The sequence below is a fragment of the Dermacentor silvarum genome, chromosome 2, assembly GCF_013339745.2.
Source record: "Dermacentor silvarum isolate Dsil-2018 chromosome 2, BIME_Dsil_1.4, whole genome shotgun sequence".
NCBI lineage: Eukaryota > Metazoa > Arthropoda > Arachnida > Ixodida > Ixodidae > Dermacentor > Dermacentor silvarum.
The window spans coordinates 244473060-244492614 of NC_051155.1; the positions used below are offsets into that span (position 1 = coordinate 244473060).

At 43.1% G+C, this 19555-nt stretch overlaps 1 protein-coding gene across 3 annotated transcripts in view; it reads right to left on the reverse strand.

Annotated features, from left to right (window-relative positions):
• LOC119443017 (voltage-dependent L-type calcium channel subunit beta-1-like) overlaps positions 1 to 19555 on the reverse strand; it is a 121459-nt gene that overhangs the window by 36238 nt on the left and 65666 nt on the right. For 2 of the 3 annotated variants that reach the window (XM_037708128.2, XM_037708129.2), the window contains 4 exons: positions 8683 to 8799; positions 5713 to 5835; positions 1940 to 2073; positions 1075 to 1097 (listed from right to left, as the gene is read on the reverse strand). In XM_037708128.2, coding sequence (XP_037564056.1) covers positions 1075 to 1097; positions 1940 to 2073; positions 5713 to 5835; positions 8683 to 8799 — 397 coding nt within the window. Of the gene's footprint in view, positions 1 to 1074; positions 1098 to 1939; positions 2074 to 5712; positions 5836 to 8682; positions 8800 to 14121; positions 14153 to 19555 lie in introns of all 3 variants that reach the window. The other variant, XM_037708131.2, reaches the window with a different exon arrangement.

Consider the following 19555-nt stretch of genomic DNA (forward strand, 5'->3'; position numbering starts at 1 on the left):
ACCTCTCGATTATTATATTTACCCACTCTTCTTGCAAGCAAAGGCATCTTAACTGATGTGCAACTTTTTGGTCTCCAAGGAACATTAACCATCCAAGGGCCAATTCATTTCATAACAGAAACCCTATGGTCTCTTCACCATTCTTGCACATCTAGCAATAATGTACATATATAAATGCAAAACAGTTATATAAACTAATTAATTGAAATAACCATGATCTATGTGTTTTACCACATGGTTAAATTGTGCAGTTATACTTTTGTATATGAGTAATCTCAGGTGAGCACAGGCTGAGTTTGTGTTCTAGTGACCATTATGTCAAAGTAAAATGTGAAGGTCTATAAACTGATCCCAAGAACACTTCTACAGCTTCTTTTTGTGTCCTGCTCCCACTTTATTTTTCGTCAAGAGGAGTAGCTGTCACGTCTAGATGGGCTGAAATCTCCTATACATACATTTCAATGATTAAATAAAAAAGAAACACTCAGGAGCAGTTCTTTCATCCAAAAATTGCTTCTAAATGAAGTTGCTCTCATTTTTACCAGGTGCACTATGCAAATAGAAAAAAGACAGTTCCAAAATAAAGAACGCTCTACAATAATAACAAATACTGTGATGGCTCATGTCCTGCATAAAATGCAACTGTGTGGCTATCCTCAAACAGAAAATTTAAGAATAGTAGCACCACAAGATTGGAATGCTACTAGGAGGTAGTTTAGCATGCTGGAAGTGCTTTGAAGCTAAACTGGCAGTAATGTATCAGTTTAGGAAGGTGCATTACTAAATGACAACATACAAGAAATGCTGATCTTAAAAACATGCTTAAACACAGACAAAAGCAAGAGGAACAGATAACAACGCTAGCTATGAACTGAAATCTCACCCTGTGGCAGAAAAGATAAAGGTCAGCATTTGTATTGTCCTTTTCATCTCTCTGACACTACATTTTTTACGCCTGCTTTTAAAATCATGAATTCTTACCAAGTCACTCAGCTTTTTGTATTATGCAAGAAATATCTCAAAACCTCTAAACTAACTAAGAAAAATCTGGAGAGAGAAATTTCTCAGACCTACCAGGAGTAGGCGGCGTTGAACCCCTGTAATTTGGGGACAAGAAAAGAACAAGAATATTAGAATATGTCTGTCAGTGTGAATTAATATCGTAAAGTTAGTACAAAATTCACACTAATGTGCAGCTACTACACAAGAACTCCTCACATTGCACAGAAAAACAGTTGGGAAGAAGCAAGGTGTGCACTGTGCTGGAATTAAATGGAGTTGCCTAGCAAAAGTGATTGAGGCAATGTTTGATGAAAATGTAAAGAAAAAAAAAAGCATAAACATACAATCACAGGTGAATCGACAAGCACATATTGACTTTTATAATTCCATACTGGCAGTCACAGTAACTGAGGAGGCATGCCATTGCCTAGAAAGCCACCACTTTAATTAGTATGTTATAATGCAAGTTTCACTAATACTAACACCTTGAATATGAACTCAGTGGTCACTCCATAGAAGCATACTTCTGGTACACAGTAGAACCGTTAAATCTAATGGCAATTGCTATAAATGGTTTTTCAGGTTTCGCTGTTCACTAGAAACCTGTGGTCGCATTTTGCAAGAATTCTGCCTATTTCTATTCATTTCTTATAATCTGCCCCATCCAGCGGCTAATCCCTGCGACAGAGGGGTCACAGCTTTAAGCAAACTAATGTCAAATGGAAACAATATAGCAAATGAACTGTTACAAAATAGAGCTCCCGTACTACATCTACTACTACAAGTTTTACTATTTGTGAAGCTAAATATAGCAACGTTCCAATGTGGTCATACATTAACCCTGGCAGGCACCGCACATAAGCTGAATTTGGATGCTCAGAATACCACAGCAAAATGTAAACAGTAAATAAATAAAGGTAAACAAATGAACACTTACCTTGAATGTAATTTACTGCTACGTGTTTGTGTTTGCTGTAGAATTAAGTTTTCCAGTTTGGCTGGACTAGGAATGAAGCCCATGTCACAGCCCTCTTTCATAAGACGACCAACCCACCAGTCATTGTTGAATTTCTGCATGCGCGCGCAATGGGAGAGCAGAACAAGCGTGATTAACATGGGACAGTTTCACATACATACTGTGGAGACTACCAACCTATCTCTGCACCTTTGTCAGTTCAGATTCCTACTATACTGCATGCTTAATCATATGCAGGGTGCTAGATGTTTCACAGCCTGCAACTACAGCTGACTGCTGCTAAATTGAAGATAACTAGACATGAAAAATCCACATTTATTTCCATGTTCATAAAGAACATAGACATGGCAAAATATGGTAAAAAAATGCAAGGGCCAGAATTATAAGCTGCTACTATAGCATCTTGACAGGATTTTTCTCCCGTAAGTTTTGGTGCAGTGTCGACAGATTATGCCTATACATACAGATAAACCAAAAGAAACAAGAAAAAAGTAGATGCATATGTAGATACAAAATGTCATTCATTCACATTATGCGACATTCAAATTAAAAGAAGCATTCAGCGTCCATTGAAGCCCTTTTGGCACTTTATAACAGTCAAATTAAAGGACGGGTCAAACTAACCAATGCCGAAGTAATGCAAGTTAGCCAAGCTCATAACTCACGAGAATGTGTCTCAAACATTTTTGTATTTGCTGGGCTAGAAGCCAACTTCTAATTCACATACAGCTATAAAGAAGAGAATGCGAAAAGTAGGTATGAATACTCATAATTTTTAAGAGAAATTAACTAAGCTCCTGACATATTAAGCTCCCTGTCCACTTCTTTTGTAGTGTATGTGTGTTTGCACTTACTAAGTCAAATATGCACCAACTAGGCCCTAAGCAAGTCCTAACTAAGCTCTTATTAATTCAAACTTGATTAAAGAAATTTGATTGCACTATTTGATTGTAACCAAATATTTGTGCACGCAGTCAACTTCAGTCAATATGACATTATATAGCAAAAATCTTCAGCTAATTGAGCCATGCCACTAAATGTCTGAAAAGTGCAAGTGTTTTTACAGACAGAGAAAGCACAGTATTTACAATTTGGATTTCCGATAACACATGATTCAAAGTAGTGCAGTTGGCCAGTGACACAAGTTGAAATTTATGTCGGTTGTGCCAAAAGTGCTGTCCATGGTGAAATGAGCCTGGAAATGTCAAGCTTCCAATAACTGTTAGTTTACTTCAAGAAGGGTGGTCTGACACCAAGTGTCACAGTGTTGATGCAAAAGGCATGGCCGAGTGGTGACACACCAACATTGGTGTTCGTTCTATGTGAAGCCAACACGAAACAGTACGCAAACACTAACGCTGATGAAAAACACAAATTTTGTTCCTGGTGACGCAACTGGTTAGGCTTCCTTACTAAATCGGAAATGGTGATGAAGGGGGCTTAGAGCTGCAGCCAACCACAGCTGAACTGCAAATGATGTTTCATGCCTCAGGAAAAGGCTTTCTTATGCATGTTGCAGTACTGTCTAAGCTTAGCATTGTGACTCAGTCTTGTAAGCACAGGTAGAGAAACAATTATCGCCAGAAATGTCTTTTTCAGGTTTTAATTTAATGTAAGTCCTAGAGACATCCATAGTTTAAACTTTGGATGATCCTCACATCAAACCAAATGATTGCTGCGAATTTAATGGTGATAACTGCACTATGGTTATATGGGTACTATTTCGGGCTGCTTTGCTGACGCTTTATCTTTCCGCTGTTAGGTCGACTATTCTATGAATTGTTACCTGCACAATAAATGTTCTATAGCAAATTTCACCACTACTTACTCAGACAACTGGAGCAAGTGACTATTTGTTTAGTCATAAACGATACGATAACATGACTAAGAATTTAGACTGCCTGCAGATCTATTACTATTAGCATTCTTTAATGAGGCCTTGTTTTCATGGTGAAATGCCTTACGTTTTGACAGGTAACCAAACACCTATATCTTTTGTGCAAAAATCTTGTCCCGTCAGCACATAACCCCAGTAACCTTACATGCATGGTTCAATCAGTCCTTGTCATGAAGTTGTAATCTTCCATTCATTGTTCATTTACACACTGCCTACCTGCACAGGTTTTCATTTACCTTCACACCTAAATGGCATTATGCAGCACTGACGCACATAAACAAGCTTTACTAACAGCTGTGCTCTTTTATTGTTAATCTCTTCTTTTTGTTATTAATATGCACTTTCAAATACAAGAAAAAAGAAGCTATATTCTGGGGATTTATGTGCCAGAACGATGATATGATTATGAGGCACGTTGTAGTAGGTGACTCCGGATTAATTTTGGCCACCAGGGGTTCTTTAGCGTGCACCTAAATCCAAGTACATGAGCGTTTTTGCATTTTGCCCCCACGCATTCAATTAGAGCATTTGACAATTGCACACCTATAAATAAAGGGTAATTTGCCAAAATAGCATTGTTTATTATACAATCAGAGGTGTTGAAATTATTTACATGCACTGTGACAGCTGAATGCATGAAAGTAGCTGACTTCTGCATATGACAAGACATATTTATAAATTTCGGATATTGCACTTCTACATTCACCTTTCATTTATGCACTTAAGCGCTAACCTCCAAATGAGAATGCATTATTAAATTTGAAATGCTGAAATTATTTTTCTTTTTTTCATTGTAGGTAGTAGCAGTTATTTGATATCTCAAATACTGTATTTTTGCACCAACCCTTGCATGTAACTCGCACCCTCCATTTCAACCATAAAAAAAGGAAATCGGCACATAATAATCAATCAATAACTGCACCCAAAAGAATGTTTAATGCTTTACAATAGAAACAAGGCAGAACTTCTGCTACAACGCGAAGCAGCAAAAACACAGCTGTGCTGCTCTCGAGATGTGGCCTCACGGCAGTGCAGTCTGTATTGCTATGAAGCCGCATTTAAAGGGAACCTGCAATCGCACTTTGTACTTAAATTTATTGTATTTCGGTGCAAGTCGGTCACCTCAAGAACAACTGGCATTGCAGTAAATTGCAATTTAGTGTTTAAACGACTTTTCCATCAAAACTTCATCATGTGACCATGGTGAATCAGCTGTACGTCTCTCTGAACTATCTTTCATTTATTTTGTAGTTCTAGTAAGTTCTGCTCAGTCTTTCTTTAATGCTGAGAGCAGGCTAGTAAAATCTAGTTAAATTGGTTAACCATGGAGCTATAATGGTCTTATACGAAGCTGTTTTTTACTGACATTGTCATAACTATTCTACAACAACTTGGGGCTTTCTACGCACCATTGCTTCCCTTCGCAGAAAAAATTGTATTGTGGTCACCGTGCAAGTGATTTCCAGATTGCATTTGGGTTAGTTACGTGCCGTCACTGGCCTCAAATGCCATTGGCTCAATGGTAGTTTAAAGATTCCATAACTTTCCAACATAGTTTAAAGATTCCATAATTATAGAGAAAATGGGGTATTTACTTTTCTTAAACAGCCAGTAGCAACTTGAGCCAACACATTTGGGGTTGTTGAGTGAATAACCAACTGCATAACAGCAGGCATGTGGCAACAGATACAGAAAAAAAATTAATAACCCGAACTGCATGAAGTTGCCAAAAGCTAGCCATTTGTTCAATTTGCAAAAAGCGTGGAACGCAATGTGCAAGTATTGTCCGTTACATGAAGCTCGGAATGAAACAAGAGCCAAAACAAAACAGCCTTACCTCCAGGATCTGAAGATAGTCCCTGACTCCAAATGAGATAGCGTAGCCATGGACGGGTGAATCATCGTCCAAACTTCCATCATATGCCATATTAGTTCGCACCGTAAATGCTACCACTTTCTCCTGGAACAAAACAAACAGCAGAAGAAACTATGTCAGTACAATGCAGTGATAAAAAAAGAAAACTGGTGTACCCATTCCGCACAATTCGTTGGTGGGCTAGTTGGTGCGAATCCATAATTACTTGTTTAGCGCAAAAAACAACGGACACGTGAAAGACGACAGGACAAAGCGCCTTGTCCTGTCGTCTTTCACGTGTCCGTTGTTTTTTGTGCTAAACAATTATGGTGTACCCATATGCGCAGTAAAACAATTAAAAAAAAAAAAAAACTACAGATGCATACTTAAACTTCTCTGGCACAGACGTGCAATGTCCACATGACTTACACAACATGCACCATGGATAAGAAAACATTTAGAATGTGGCAAAAGTAGATTGCACTCGCTCACCACCCCTAAGGAATCCAGCCTAAAAAATGTGCGACAAAATATAAATAAATAAATGACCTCATAAACTGGAAAAAAGCAAAACAAGAACCAAAGAAAAAAAAAACACACCAACCTTTTGCGACTTTACGGAATCACAGCCCAATTTCGAGTGAAGCTGTTTCTTTCATGCAGTCGCCTTAGATTTTTCGTTGAACTTCACACAGCTGTTTTCATATTATAAATTTTGATTTCATAACCACCTTTTCACAGGACAAAATAACAGCTTTGAAACATAAGATTTAGGGGAGAAAAACTTTTGGAACTTTTTTTTGGTCTTACGGTTCCAGAGCAATGATATATCATCGTTTTTCTTCATTGTCTGCTAACGAAAGTATTCAAAGATAATCCCAAACGAGGAGGGAATGAGAAAGTGCGTGTGTTTGAATATGACTCTTCCTCGGCAGGTACACCTTATTTCACAAGCGTTCGAGTCTGCTACGAAAGCGTCGTATCCGGAAGCAAACAAATGTGGGAGAGAGGGCGAGAGGAGCTCCAGCAATGCAGCGGCCTCAGAATGACACCCCCCCACCGCCCACTCGCTTTCTCCTCCAACTCGGACACGGCGCGCGCAAGCTGCAGCATTCCTGGCTCGCCAGGAATTCGGCCTTGAACGGGTCTTCGCCGTTACACCGGCTTCTTGTGTTTTCCTTCGCCTTTCCTTTCCCGCAGAGCGGACGGGGCGGCGGAGCAGCGCCGCGATGCGACGCACTCACCGTACCCATCCACGTCTGGCATTACAACGAATTGAGTCGAGCTTAGCGTGTCAATATATTTGAACCGAATAAAATAACTGCAAATGCACTTGCGCCAGGAAGAAAATGCAAGAACGACGCACGTGGCCGTATGTAAAAAAAGATAAATTACGACAGATCTGACGCACATATTGAAATCTGCATTAAGCGAAGCTTTCTTGAATAGTTTCGATTAAATTTTACGCAATGAGGCAAATGAAGCGCGCAATTGTATTTTATATCCAAGTTGCATAACTGTTCACGCCATCTGCTTATACACCTCCCCGCTGAGCCTATGCGTCGAGACGTCCCTTGTCCTGTAAATGTTCTTCGTGCTTTCCCTCTCTGCACTATAGCTGTGCAGGAGAGCCCCTGCTACGTCTACTCGGCGGGACATCGATGCCAAACAAGGAGAAAGCGGCAAAGGAGCTAAGTCCACATGCTACACTTGAGGGACCGTAGTGGGATAGCAATATCAGAATTGCACTACCTCCAGGATCAGCTCGCGTTACGAACTACCCGTACGCTGGTGGAGGTGCACGATACGTGTGCAGATGCATTAAGTTTAATTATACAATCTCTGGAACCGGTTCAGTTTTGATTAGGCACATCTGGGATGGGGCCAGTTTCTCGGTCAGAAACCCAGTAGCACCAACCCACGCCAAAAAAGGCAGAGAAAGTGTTGCTTCAAAAAAAAAAAAAAAAAAAGAGCGGAAATAAAATTACACTAATTTGACATGCGACACCGGTCTCTTTCCAGCAAGGGACCAAACGGAACGCGCAGCACCTGCCTGCCGACACGCACGAACGCGACCGGCGGAGCGACCACGAGCCTCGGTGCGTGAGCCACGCGAAGACCCTGGTTCTGGTCGGCCCCATTACAATCGTCATTGTAGGGCTCATTAACTCAACATCGTGGTATTGTCGTGTGTCTCTGCCGGGTTCCACTCACGCTAGTAGCAGCAACAGACCGCGATTTCGAGCCTAACTTTCGACTTCTACCACTCCGCTGTTTGTTAAACTTGAATTGTTACTGTGGACTAAGTTCTTTAGCGTAGCGCAGCTCCTCGCAGCGTGCACCGTTAAGAAACGCCGCTCTCGATTATTTTACAGCATGTTGCCTCGTAACATCATGGCCATCTCTGCCGTACAGACCTTGATTTATCGGTTCAGGAGAAGGCAATAATAATAATAATAATAATAATAATAATAATAATAATAATAATAATAATAATAATAATAATAATAATAATAATAATAATAATAATAATGCGTGAATGACACGAAACTTTTTCTTCGAGCTTTTCTTTTCCTAGCCGCATGTGGAAGATGAACACGCTAGTCTTTTCGCCCCACGCTCCAGCCTTTCTCCCGTTACCCACCTTCTTGCTCGTTCCACATATTTCCACCGTTAAGAGAACGGAAACAAAATTAAGCAACACTTTTTCAAGCAATTATGAGGGAATCAGACGTTCGCACGTTAAATGTAGCTCTGAGCGCAGTTTTAGTCTTTTGTTTTTCGTTTATTAAAGTAAACCGCTCCCTCCACGCTCCGTATGAGTTGAGTCATCACCCTTTTCAGTGGGACGCTTTTCACATGGCGTATACATTATGCAATCGTGTACACCATCTAGCGCGACGGCATTGACGCACGCGTGCGCGCACAAGAATTGAGGAGAGGACAACTCACCCTTGCCGCCCGCAGCTGTGCCAATGCCTTGTTCTCTCTGTCAGCACGCTGCTTTTCGCGAGTTTCGTCGAGCGAGAGGTCGGACGACGGCTGGCTGTAGTTGGAGTCGGCAGATCCCTGAGCAGCCAAGCACACACTGTTAGGCACCGGTCACGTAGAGGAGTCCGAGGAATCGATAGCGCACTGCGTGCGTGCTCTTGTACTAACATCCCGAAATGCTAAAGCTAGCATATTGCTCCTTTCCAGTACACATTTCGCGTATCGCCAATCAAAGAAAAAGATGCGAATAAACAAAGGAACACTTCATTAAAATTATAGTACGAGTGGTTCACTATGACGTTAAGATAAACATGCCACACATACCAGTATAATCGCAAAGCTTCTTATGTAAGGGTGTTTCATAACAGCCTGGTTATCGGATTCCCGCCACTCACAAATATCGACGTGATTACGATACGATCACAGCGATTAGGAATTTTATGAATACGGACTTACGTACGTTTATTACATTCATCTCATATCTGCAAGTTTATGAGGAAACGCATTTATGCACGATCAGTGTTGGTCCTTAAAAAGACGCTTCACGAGAGTATGCCTGCTTCTAGGCGACCAAGTCGAATTATCCATTCAAGCTATCCGCGAATGAGTTTTAAACGATAGTGAGCCACTAACAAATGTCGCTGGTTAAGCCAAGCCCGTGTAAGTCAGCGATGCAGTATAGGACAGTTCAGTGCGCCGGTCGTAGACTTCACTGATGAGAAAATACCAGATGCACACCTACAGGCACACAAGACACTTGTCTAAAACATTCGGACGACGGGTATCCGAAAATGACATGTGACTACGAAGATATCACAGAGCCACTAGCAAAACACCCGCTGTCAAGCGGGAAGGCGGGCCGAGCAAGAGCAAGCTTGTGTCCTACAGATGCTACCACTTCTATCGCCTAGCAGAGCAACTACGAAGCGCTAAACATCCCACTACGCTATACTACACTACAGAAAACGGTGTTGGCGTGGGAAATAAAAGAAGAGGTATAGAGATGCTCAAAAACACGTGGTGCGGCAAGGGTCTTTTATGCGTTCCACAATAGCAGATTTTGTTTTAATGAGCTTCACCGCAATACAAACAAGTATTGCGGTGAGATCACTTAGCACGCGAAAATAAAAATCCAGGCCACCCAAGGGGCAGCGGGGGGTCACAGTCCGGGTTCCCGCTATGGTGTCCCCGTTGCCCATTTGGTGTCCTGGAGGCGCCGCTAAAGTATATTACATAATGAAACGTCGTTTAAACTTAGTGCTTGCGCAAATTATCACTTCCCTTCACCGCAATACCCTGTGTTTGTTTCACCGCGTTACACTGCTCTACTGCGGTGAAGCCATTACGAAACGCATATAAGACCTTTGCTCACGTGTGCAACTGTCCGCAATGCAAGCAGGATTAGAATCAATGCCGAGTTCTGCTGCAACACCTATACACTAGAAGTGTTTTCCTGACTGGAGAGACACTAGTTTTATGCTTATTCAGTCGTGACAACGAGCAACTAACTGTCAGTACGAATTGTATCGCTGCGTGTAAGCTATCCAGACCTCAAATCAGCTTTTTTAAATAAGTTCTCTTCCAATCGAACCGCTGAAATGAAAGCATTAAGTGCCTGAAGATAACAATGCTGCATTGCTATCCACCAGGAGAAAGGCTTAAGTTCATGTGGCTGTCAGTTAAAAGCATCACACGTGCATTGCGGACAGTTGCGTCAGGGGACTGAATCTAAGCTCACAGCAAACACATCTAGCAGGCACAGTCACGACTCACAACTCGCTGATCGACAATGTTGAACAAAACCCGGCTTCTCGAGAACTTGGCAACACGCTGTGTGGCATGGTTTCATATCACTTGACGCTAGTCACGTGGTACAGCCGGCCTCGCTTACAAAAATTATGTACGAAGTTTGAACACACAATAATTGAGGCAATATTTTTTGTCTTCATCGAAACGAAAAAAAAAGTGCGCTGCAAGAATACCACGGCAACCTGTACAAGCGAAATTTAATTCACGCATCCATAATGCAGGAAATAGTGAAAGTATGTCACAAAAAGACGGCTCCACCGGCACACACGTGCCCTTACCGGTGAAGCGATCTGTGACGCAGCGAGTAGGCACGCCATTCAGAGTTCAGAAACAAAGTTCGTCGCTGCACAAAATACACTGGCCTCCTATTCATGGTTTCTGTACTCTATCATGATCGGGACTATTTTTTTTAAGTCCGTAGGATACAGAGCTGGGGCCCGTATTTTGCAACATTTCCTTTCCTTCGATTGTATTTTTTTTCTATCAATCGCTTTTCTTATCATCCGATAACTGCGGCATGCGGAAAGAGAAAAGAATGGGTAAGCAAAATATTCATTACAAAATTTAGGTCTACGCTATGGAGGAGGTGCTCCGGAACACTTCAGATTACTCGGGGGTCTTTAAAGCGCACCGAAATCCTTTAGCCCGAAAGCGCGTTTGAATTCCGTCTCCATTAGAATGCGAAACTACAAAGCTGGGATTTCGTGTTTAACGGCAGACTACTACGGCCGCTGGGAAACCGTTCTATGCATAGGAAAGGGAGCCTAAGCTGGAATTATTTTAAATTCGCGCAGTTCTTCAGCCCGCGATCACTGACAACACAACACGCTGACGACACACGCAGAGACAACACGCAAACTGACACACGACATAAAAAGTGCACCGGCAAGGACGGCCTTCACACGACGACCACGTGCCAGCTGCCGCAGTGTGAGCACTGTGCAACGCCCAAACTTTGCCACAATGCTCGGGTGTGTGCGCTCTCGAGGCATGCGAGATCGGCCACAGCAGCCAAGTCGCTACAGGCAAACGAAGTGAACGAAGGGAAACGTGCGAAGCATACACGCAAAGGCGGTTCATGCATGTCCGGCGTCAAACCGCCGTAAGAGCATCGATGAGAGCCAGAGATGCAGGATAACGGACCCTTTTCCTAACTGTTGCGTTTGCTTCTGCCGCCATTTCCCATTATTATTATTATTATTATTATTATTATTATTATTATTATTATTATTATTATTATTATTATTATTATTATTATTATTATTATTATTATTATTATTATTATTATTATACTTTCGTCTTTCATTCCTTGAATAATGGCGACACTGGTCACCGTTCAAGCGAATGCGAAGCGCCGACAGTGCAAGCTGGCTCTCGACTGCTGCACGTGATGTCAGTGCAGTAACATCGACATCTATTTAATAACGCAGGCTAGCGGCACGCATAAACTATCATTTGATGTCCGCAATTAGGTTGTCATGAACAATTTGGAAAAGGGTCGTTGGGCTTTCGGGAAGCACCTTTGGCGACACACGAACCACGCGCTGAAAGAATTACAAGACTATACGAAAAAAGAAAAATACACTGACGGATCACTATAAGGGCACATCATCGAAAAAACAAAAAAAAAAGGGGGGGGGGGATATTGAGGTTCAGATTGAGCCGCAAACAAATACTATTGAGCTCCTGACGCTACGTCGAGTTTGATATAAGCAACATTTTCGGAGGCATAAAAATAAATAAATAAGATAAATAAATGCAGCTTTAACAAACACCACTAAAAGATGCTGTTAGGCGGTCACTCATGCTCCCAAGCAATGGACCACAATGACGACAGAAATATGCGCCACGTATTCAATGACGCCTTGACTATATGCACAAGAACATTTTGTACACGCAAAAAAGAAAAAAAAAAGAAAGGAAAATAGGAAACACCAAATCTCACATATTTAAGCGGGAAAACACGCAGGGACAGAAGTATCTAGCTTTACTCAAGACTTTAAGAAAGGCGGCCATGTCAAACAGTCAATCTACCATAGCGTACTAGTAAAAAGGAGAAAATGCGTCGTCTAGAAAACGCAAAAAACAGCAGCAATAACATTTTGCCTCACACAAGAACAGTTTGCGCAATCAAATGTTTATTGACTCCCTTTTAACCTAACTTCTCTTTAGAAAACATTTGTAGCTCCGAAAACATCTAGCGATTGGGAGTCGTTCTCATTGCCGGCTTCACGGAACTACAGACACATAATATTTGTCCGTGAACAGTATATGTTCCACGGCCGTAGGTCGCCATGGGTGGTTCCCGTGAGCCGAAGAAAAACAACCGCCACCAGCCAGCTGCAGACAGGCTTGTCCTTACCAGTTGCGAAAACCTGAGCGCTTATCACGCTCTCACTGAGTCTGAATATCTGTAATAATGGAAGCTCGCTCAGCGTGACGAAGAACGCCGATGCGGCTCCCGATGTGCCTCGACTTGGAGTAGCATTCAGACGACACCCTGCCACAGTCATCGGCCGGTGGATGGCAGCAGGGTCTTAGAACTACAAATGAGTGGAGAACCTTCCCAACTGGAAGTAATCGGGCAGTGTTTAAAGATCATTCTTCAGCAAGAAATTTTGCAAAAGAGCAGTATGAACAGAGTCAACGGCGTCTGAAGCACTAAAATGTTTTTTTCCTGCTCTAACCCACTCTACTTTGAGGGTTGACTTCTACTTCTGAGCTGTTTATCCCCATTCTTATAGCTACCGCGGGTTTTCGAGAAGGACATAACTTGCACGCATGCTTTAAATCATAGTTTTCCCCTTCAGCCATGCGGCGAGTCTCCACTTCCTAACGCGCCGGTGACGCGTTATTCCCCACTCCTACATTGAAACAAAATGAGCAGCGCTCTTGCTGCAGATGCTGCGACGCTGGTACTGACATCACAAAGCAATGTCTGATGGGATTGGCGTCACAGCAGAAGGTATGCGGTCGGCCTTGCGGTCGGATCTGTGAACGCTCTGAGACAAGATGAGCGATGAGATTTGCTTCAGATGACCGTGACTGTGTTCTACACGCCCGCTTCCAACCCTCTTTATGAAGAGTTCGAGCAGCGCTACCAATCTGATCAAAGCTCAATGTATGTTCCCAGCTAAGCAGTCAGCGTTCGCTGCTCTTGCCTAGACGTGCGCGCGCGATGCAACTGGTAAGGCAGAAGGAAAACCTGCCCGAAGAAAGGCAGAGCTCTACAACCACGCTGTATGCGAAACATCCCAAAGCCTGGCAAGCCACTTAAAAAAAAAAAAAAACACGTTCGGCCAATTATATTGCAAGCTTGCCAGGGACAAAATAAATAAGTGACACTCGCTGCCCAGTAATGACGTCTCGACGTTGAATGACAGTGTCTTCTTTTGCCTACGAGAGCGTACGAGAGCTAGTTTGAGAAATTTCGTCAAAGGAGATGACCGTATCTCGAAGCGGGGAGTTTCGCAACTACTAGCATGATTGAAGAACTCGGCGCAGTGTGGCGGCCTGATGGAAAAGAAAAAAAAAGGAATAAGGGACCGAGCAGGGAACCTTGGCGGCTTGATGATGATGATGACAGCTTACCAGAGGCGTATACTTGGGCATTACAGAACGGCTGCGCCAACCAACGTGAAGGCATGCAAAGAAAAGTTTTGGGAGGCACCGAGTCAAGAAACGTCGGTTGAGGTCAGAGATAGAGTGTCAGGACGGGAGGAAAGGTGAGTGTCTTTGAATGTGGCGGCGCAAAAATAGAAACATAAGCCAACAAGCGATCAGCGTACATGCCGGAATGGTTGAATGCGTTTGAGAAACTCAGTTAAGGGGAAATAAAATTGGCAAAGGAGAAGGGAGTGGAGTTTGACTTGTGATACGTTCAATATCAGGCATACAGCGCGCAAAACAAACTGGCAAAATTGCTGAGGTCTCTCAAAGATGTAAGCAAACAATAGGTAAAATTGGCCAAGTTGTGAAAATTAAACAACAGCAAATTTACACAAAAAGGGTCAAAAACGAACAATACCTCACATCAAATGCACAAAGGGGCCTTTGAAGTTGCCTCATTCACCGCTTTCTTTTTTTAGGCTGTCCGGACGAGTACACGTCCGGCAAAGTACAGTCAACAGATGCTTACTTTAAAGCCTCAGTTCAAGGGAAAGAATTGAGCATATTTTAGTCAGAATGAAATGTGTAATCATATATACATCACACAAAAAACGAAGGACACCTCTCAGGTGAAAGGCAATTCCAGAAGCCTGGTATATACACTTGTAAGCATTAAGAACGAACAAACACTGCTGTCAGGGTTTGAGTCTTGCTTGACAAACAGCATTTCTTTTTAGTAAAACTCTAGGGAAAACCGAGCGGCTTTCCACATCATCCCTCAAATTTGCAACGGGAAAATTAAATTAACATCGAAACTATATTTTACGATTTCACTTATTAGGCGCTTTGGGGGTAGCCGAATGATCTACATTCCGTCTTAGCGGGACTTGGCCACTGCGATAGCTGTACGGGCGTAGTAAGCCAATGAGGTCGCGGCAATCGACCGCGTTACTACACTCATGGCATTCCTGCGAGGGCAAAGGCGCGTCGAAACAGATGTTGTGGTTGGTTCTCTTAGGTTACAGGGCGCCTGTTCGTTGCGGAACATTGACGTAAACAATGAGCTCTCTGTTCCACTGAACCATGCATACCACGTGCTTCAAGCGGGAGAGCCGAACATTTTAGAATGCAGCGAAAATTACATCTCATTTACGACGTGTCAATGAGCGCGAGTGGACGTGAAATTGGCCGATTAATATTTTAACTTTAAATTATTACTTTAATGCACATGTTGCGAGTGCGCAGTTGAGGACCGGACAGTGCTCGAGGAATGCACACTTACTAGGAATTCTGAGACCACTAGTTTCGAGACACTCGTCCTCAAACTGTATTCCTATACATGCCCACACTGCGATCAATGCGCAACGCTTTACCACATGGTATGGGTTTGCGCAAGAACACCACAGTTCACACCCCACCACACGGCAACGGGAGGCAGCGCTGTCCAGCTCCGACTCGACGGACCAGCTCAACCTGGTCAACCGAGCGAGAAGGGCAGCTAAAAGCCCGCTGGACCCATGGACTGTGGGGACCACCCACTGCAGAGCGGAGGAGCTACCTACGCTCGCGTTTATTTGCATAAAGTTTATTTTCTCTCTCTCTTCTCAAACTTGTCACAAAACATCTCGATGCTCCACTTAGCTTTGTCCGGCACTGCGCGAGGCGCTGTGGAAATATAATTGCAGCGTAAATGCATTTCTCCACAAGTTTTGGAGAGACTCAAACTCTGACCGGCTTCAATAGCGGAATTACAATATGTGTCCTAAAACAGCCATTTAAGAAGCTAATCAGAAAATATTAGTTGATTAATTAGATAATCTGTGATAACCGCACATTTACTGAAATACACTGCCACAATGCGCTGTCAAGAAAGAGGGACGTTTCTACTGCACATTCTTTAAAAAAGGCATTTCCAATTTGAAGCGTACGGTATGGTATACCTAGACGACGCAAATGACATTTTTGATGGTTACCACTTTACCAGGCGCAAACAACGCAGAAACAATGAATGATAGAAGTGAGTGCACGTGCATGTTTGGCGCACCATCATCTTCTATGTTTAAATTTAAGAGCGTTAAAAGACGAATGGCACAAAGTACGAACAGCTGCTTTAAGCGAGGTTCGCAAGAAAACGACTAAAGTATATTCACGACAAAAATGCTGCGTATTTTTGTCGTGAATATACTTTAGATGTCGTTCGCAGATTATTTTTACCGTATGGATTACGGGAAAAAATAATCTGCGAACATCTCAACAAAAGTTTTTGCAGAGTTTCTTATCGGCCAAGTCACGAAAAACCGGAGTGTAGGAGCTACCATGAAAAACGAATTTGGAGTCATTCGAGGCAATCAGTATAGGCAACCTGAGCAGTGCTTTTTCGGCCTCTCCTGCTTATGACAGTGCAACGTTACAAGGTAGAAGCGCCAAGGCCAATGCAAAAAAACACAAAACGCCAACATGCACAGGGCCAACCGGCACTGCATATGTGCAGGCAGACAATCGCCGGTGCAAAGGTACAACCATTGTCTGCCAGACACGCACATCCAAAAGCAGTTCAGTATTGTCAAGAATGGGGAAACAAGAATAATAAAGGCCCCGTCAGCAGTTCACGGTGCCTTTCCATGCAATTGTACGTGACGGAAACGTGAACAATGTGTAGATCATATACATGCGCCAGAGAAAAATAAAACGCCCAAAATAAAAACACAGAGCCTCCAACCCAGCAACAAATAGTACGAACTTAATCACAAAGCACGCAAACATCCTCTGATGCAGGACTAAAGCGATACCGCATTCGCCGGATGTGTAAACCGGCAAGGTCATCGAGATTGACAAGTTGATGCGGGTACTACACATGTCGCAGAGCGGGTTCGGCAACGCACCATCATATAATACCAACAGTTCCTAAAAAGGAACAGCATAAAATGATGTGATCACGTGGGATTCTCAAATGACGTCAGATTCTCGAAGCGTATCTAGAAGTCCAGGGTTTCTTACTGTTGTTCGCAGTGATAAACAAAAAGGATTACCTGGTTTGTCGCGATTTTTCTTAATATAGCTAACATATATATTGCTTATCATAGGGCCACATATAATAGCCAAGCCGGACAGCAAGCGCCGTGCCACGAAAATTTCGCTACTTTCCGGTCATTAGAAGAACAAGACCACCAGATTTAAACAATCCTCATTTTTTTAGAGAACGTCCCACTGCCTTTGGGGCACCTGAGCTCAATCAGCGAGTGGTCTCACTGAAGAGTTCGTCGGGGTGAATGCGCGTCGCTGTTGGCTATGTAAATTAAGTAAAAAATATATAAAAAATAACACGGAATGCCAGAGAAACAGAACGATCAATGCCAGCCATTACTGTCATTTACTGCATTTAAACCTTTCCGAAAGGCCATAGATGCGCGTCTATATATATAATGTTTTAGCCGCAAACTTGTTTTTATCATCATCATCATCATCATCATCATCATCATCCTTGGCTTCCTCCTTGGGTGGTTGTTGTAACCATGCATGAAGCAACAAGAAAACGAGAGAGCTCTTTTCGATTGGTTTGTCATATGGAATAATGAAGGAAAGATAGTAAATGAAAACAAAGGCTCGCTTCATGGCGACACTGAAGAGGAGAATGGTAAGCCGCCATTTACAGCTCTCAGGTTAGTCAGTTCGTAACCTGACAACCCGAAGTGCCTTTTCACAGACAGATTAAAACAATTAGGTCATGAGGCCGCGCACAATTAGGAACGAACAGCAGACACTCACGGAGCGTTTACATATTTTTACTGCGCAAGACCAACTCCCATATTTCAAAATTTAGGGCTCATAAGATAACCAGTTACAGAAAACCCCGAGGTCCAACTACTGCAACTCTAGATTTTAAACTCGAATGGCGTGACGATACTGTGACTAGTGCCAATGCACAAACATCCGAAGGAGTTTAACGACTTAAAGACTTTAGGAGCCGACATCGCGTATTCCAAGCTATTCGAGTGGACGGTACAGACGAGGTGAACGTGTCCCCTCTTCCCAGTTAGGTCGTACGAACCACTGAACGTCACAACCACATGAAGCTAAGGAAAGCATAGAGGAAATGAACGCGTCTTATTGTTTCTTTTTTTAAATTGTCAAATTGATTGGACGCGAGGATTCAGTTTTTGACAACATTGTTATTCTCAAGAAAAGAAAATAGACATGACAGTGGAAGAAACGACAAGTTGTGTCGATGGGAGCGGAGCCAACAACCACCACATACCGCGTAAAGTGTCATACGTATTGATGCAGCTACGGCGACGGCTGTCTCTCCATTCACTTTCTTAGGTGCTTACAATTATGTGTGACCTAGGCGTGGAAGTGTTAGCCAAAGCGTGACGGCGCAAGTCGAACCATTAATGAAACCACCAGCGCCTCCTACTAGGTGACGCCAGCATAACTAGCCAGTATAACCTCGACAGCAGCACAGTCTTGCGCTTGCTTGGTTTTAACGGCGAATGCGCACTTTTCTCTACGACGGTTTAACCAGGGAGAACTAGGGATAAGTGTTACTGTTTTGCTGTGGTACCCCTGTGCTCGACAGTGAAAACCGGCGCAAGCCGCACACTTAATTTTTTCTCATTGCATGGTCACGTAACCGTTACCAAAATTAATTTCTTATAGATAACATTTCCTTGAACATTTCCAGACCTACTTGACGTAACATCTGCACATGAGCGAGTGTACCACAAAAGAACGAACTGCGCAAAAGCTACCAATGTGTTCGGTTGTGCGTAACGCCATTTTTTCCGGGACTAATCTGCGAGGGCTATCCCCGTCGTGCATTAATCGGATGGTTCAAAGGAGCCCTTGAAAGAACGCCAAGGGCCCACTTCTCACACGGCAGCAAAAGACTACACAAGGGAACACTCGCTTTCGCGGGCGCTGAGTTCACGCGCAGAATCACAAAAAGGCTAAAGGAATTATGGGTTTTACGTGCCGAAACCCCGATCTGATTATGAGGCACGCCGTAGTCGGGGAGTCAGGAATAATTTGGACCACCTGGAGTTCTTTAACATGCACCTACAGCGAAGTACACGGGTGTTTTCGCATTTCGCCCCCATCGAAATACGGCCGCCGTGGCGGGAATTCGATCCCGCTACCTCGTCCTTAGCAGTCCAACATCATAGCCACTAAGCAACCACAGCGGGTCGCAAGAGCTTCACAAAGCTGCAGTCTTGGTGAAAGCTCGCCAAGAGCTGCGCAAGTTTCGCTGCAGTAACGCTGGTGACGTTCGTGACACGTGTGACAACACGGAGTAACCCAAAGACAGTTTTATTTCATCACGTAATTCCACACTCCTTATCTAGAATAAACTGTCAACTTTTTAAGACTTTTCTGACATGCAGATGAGCTGCACACTCTTACTGATCAATTAAAGGGA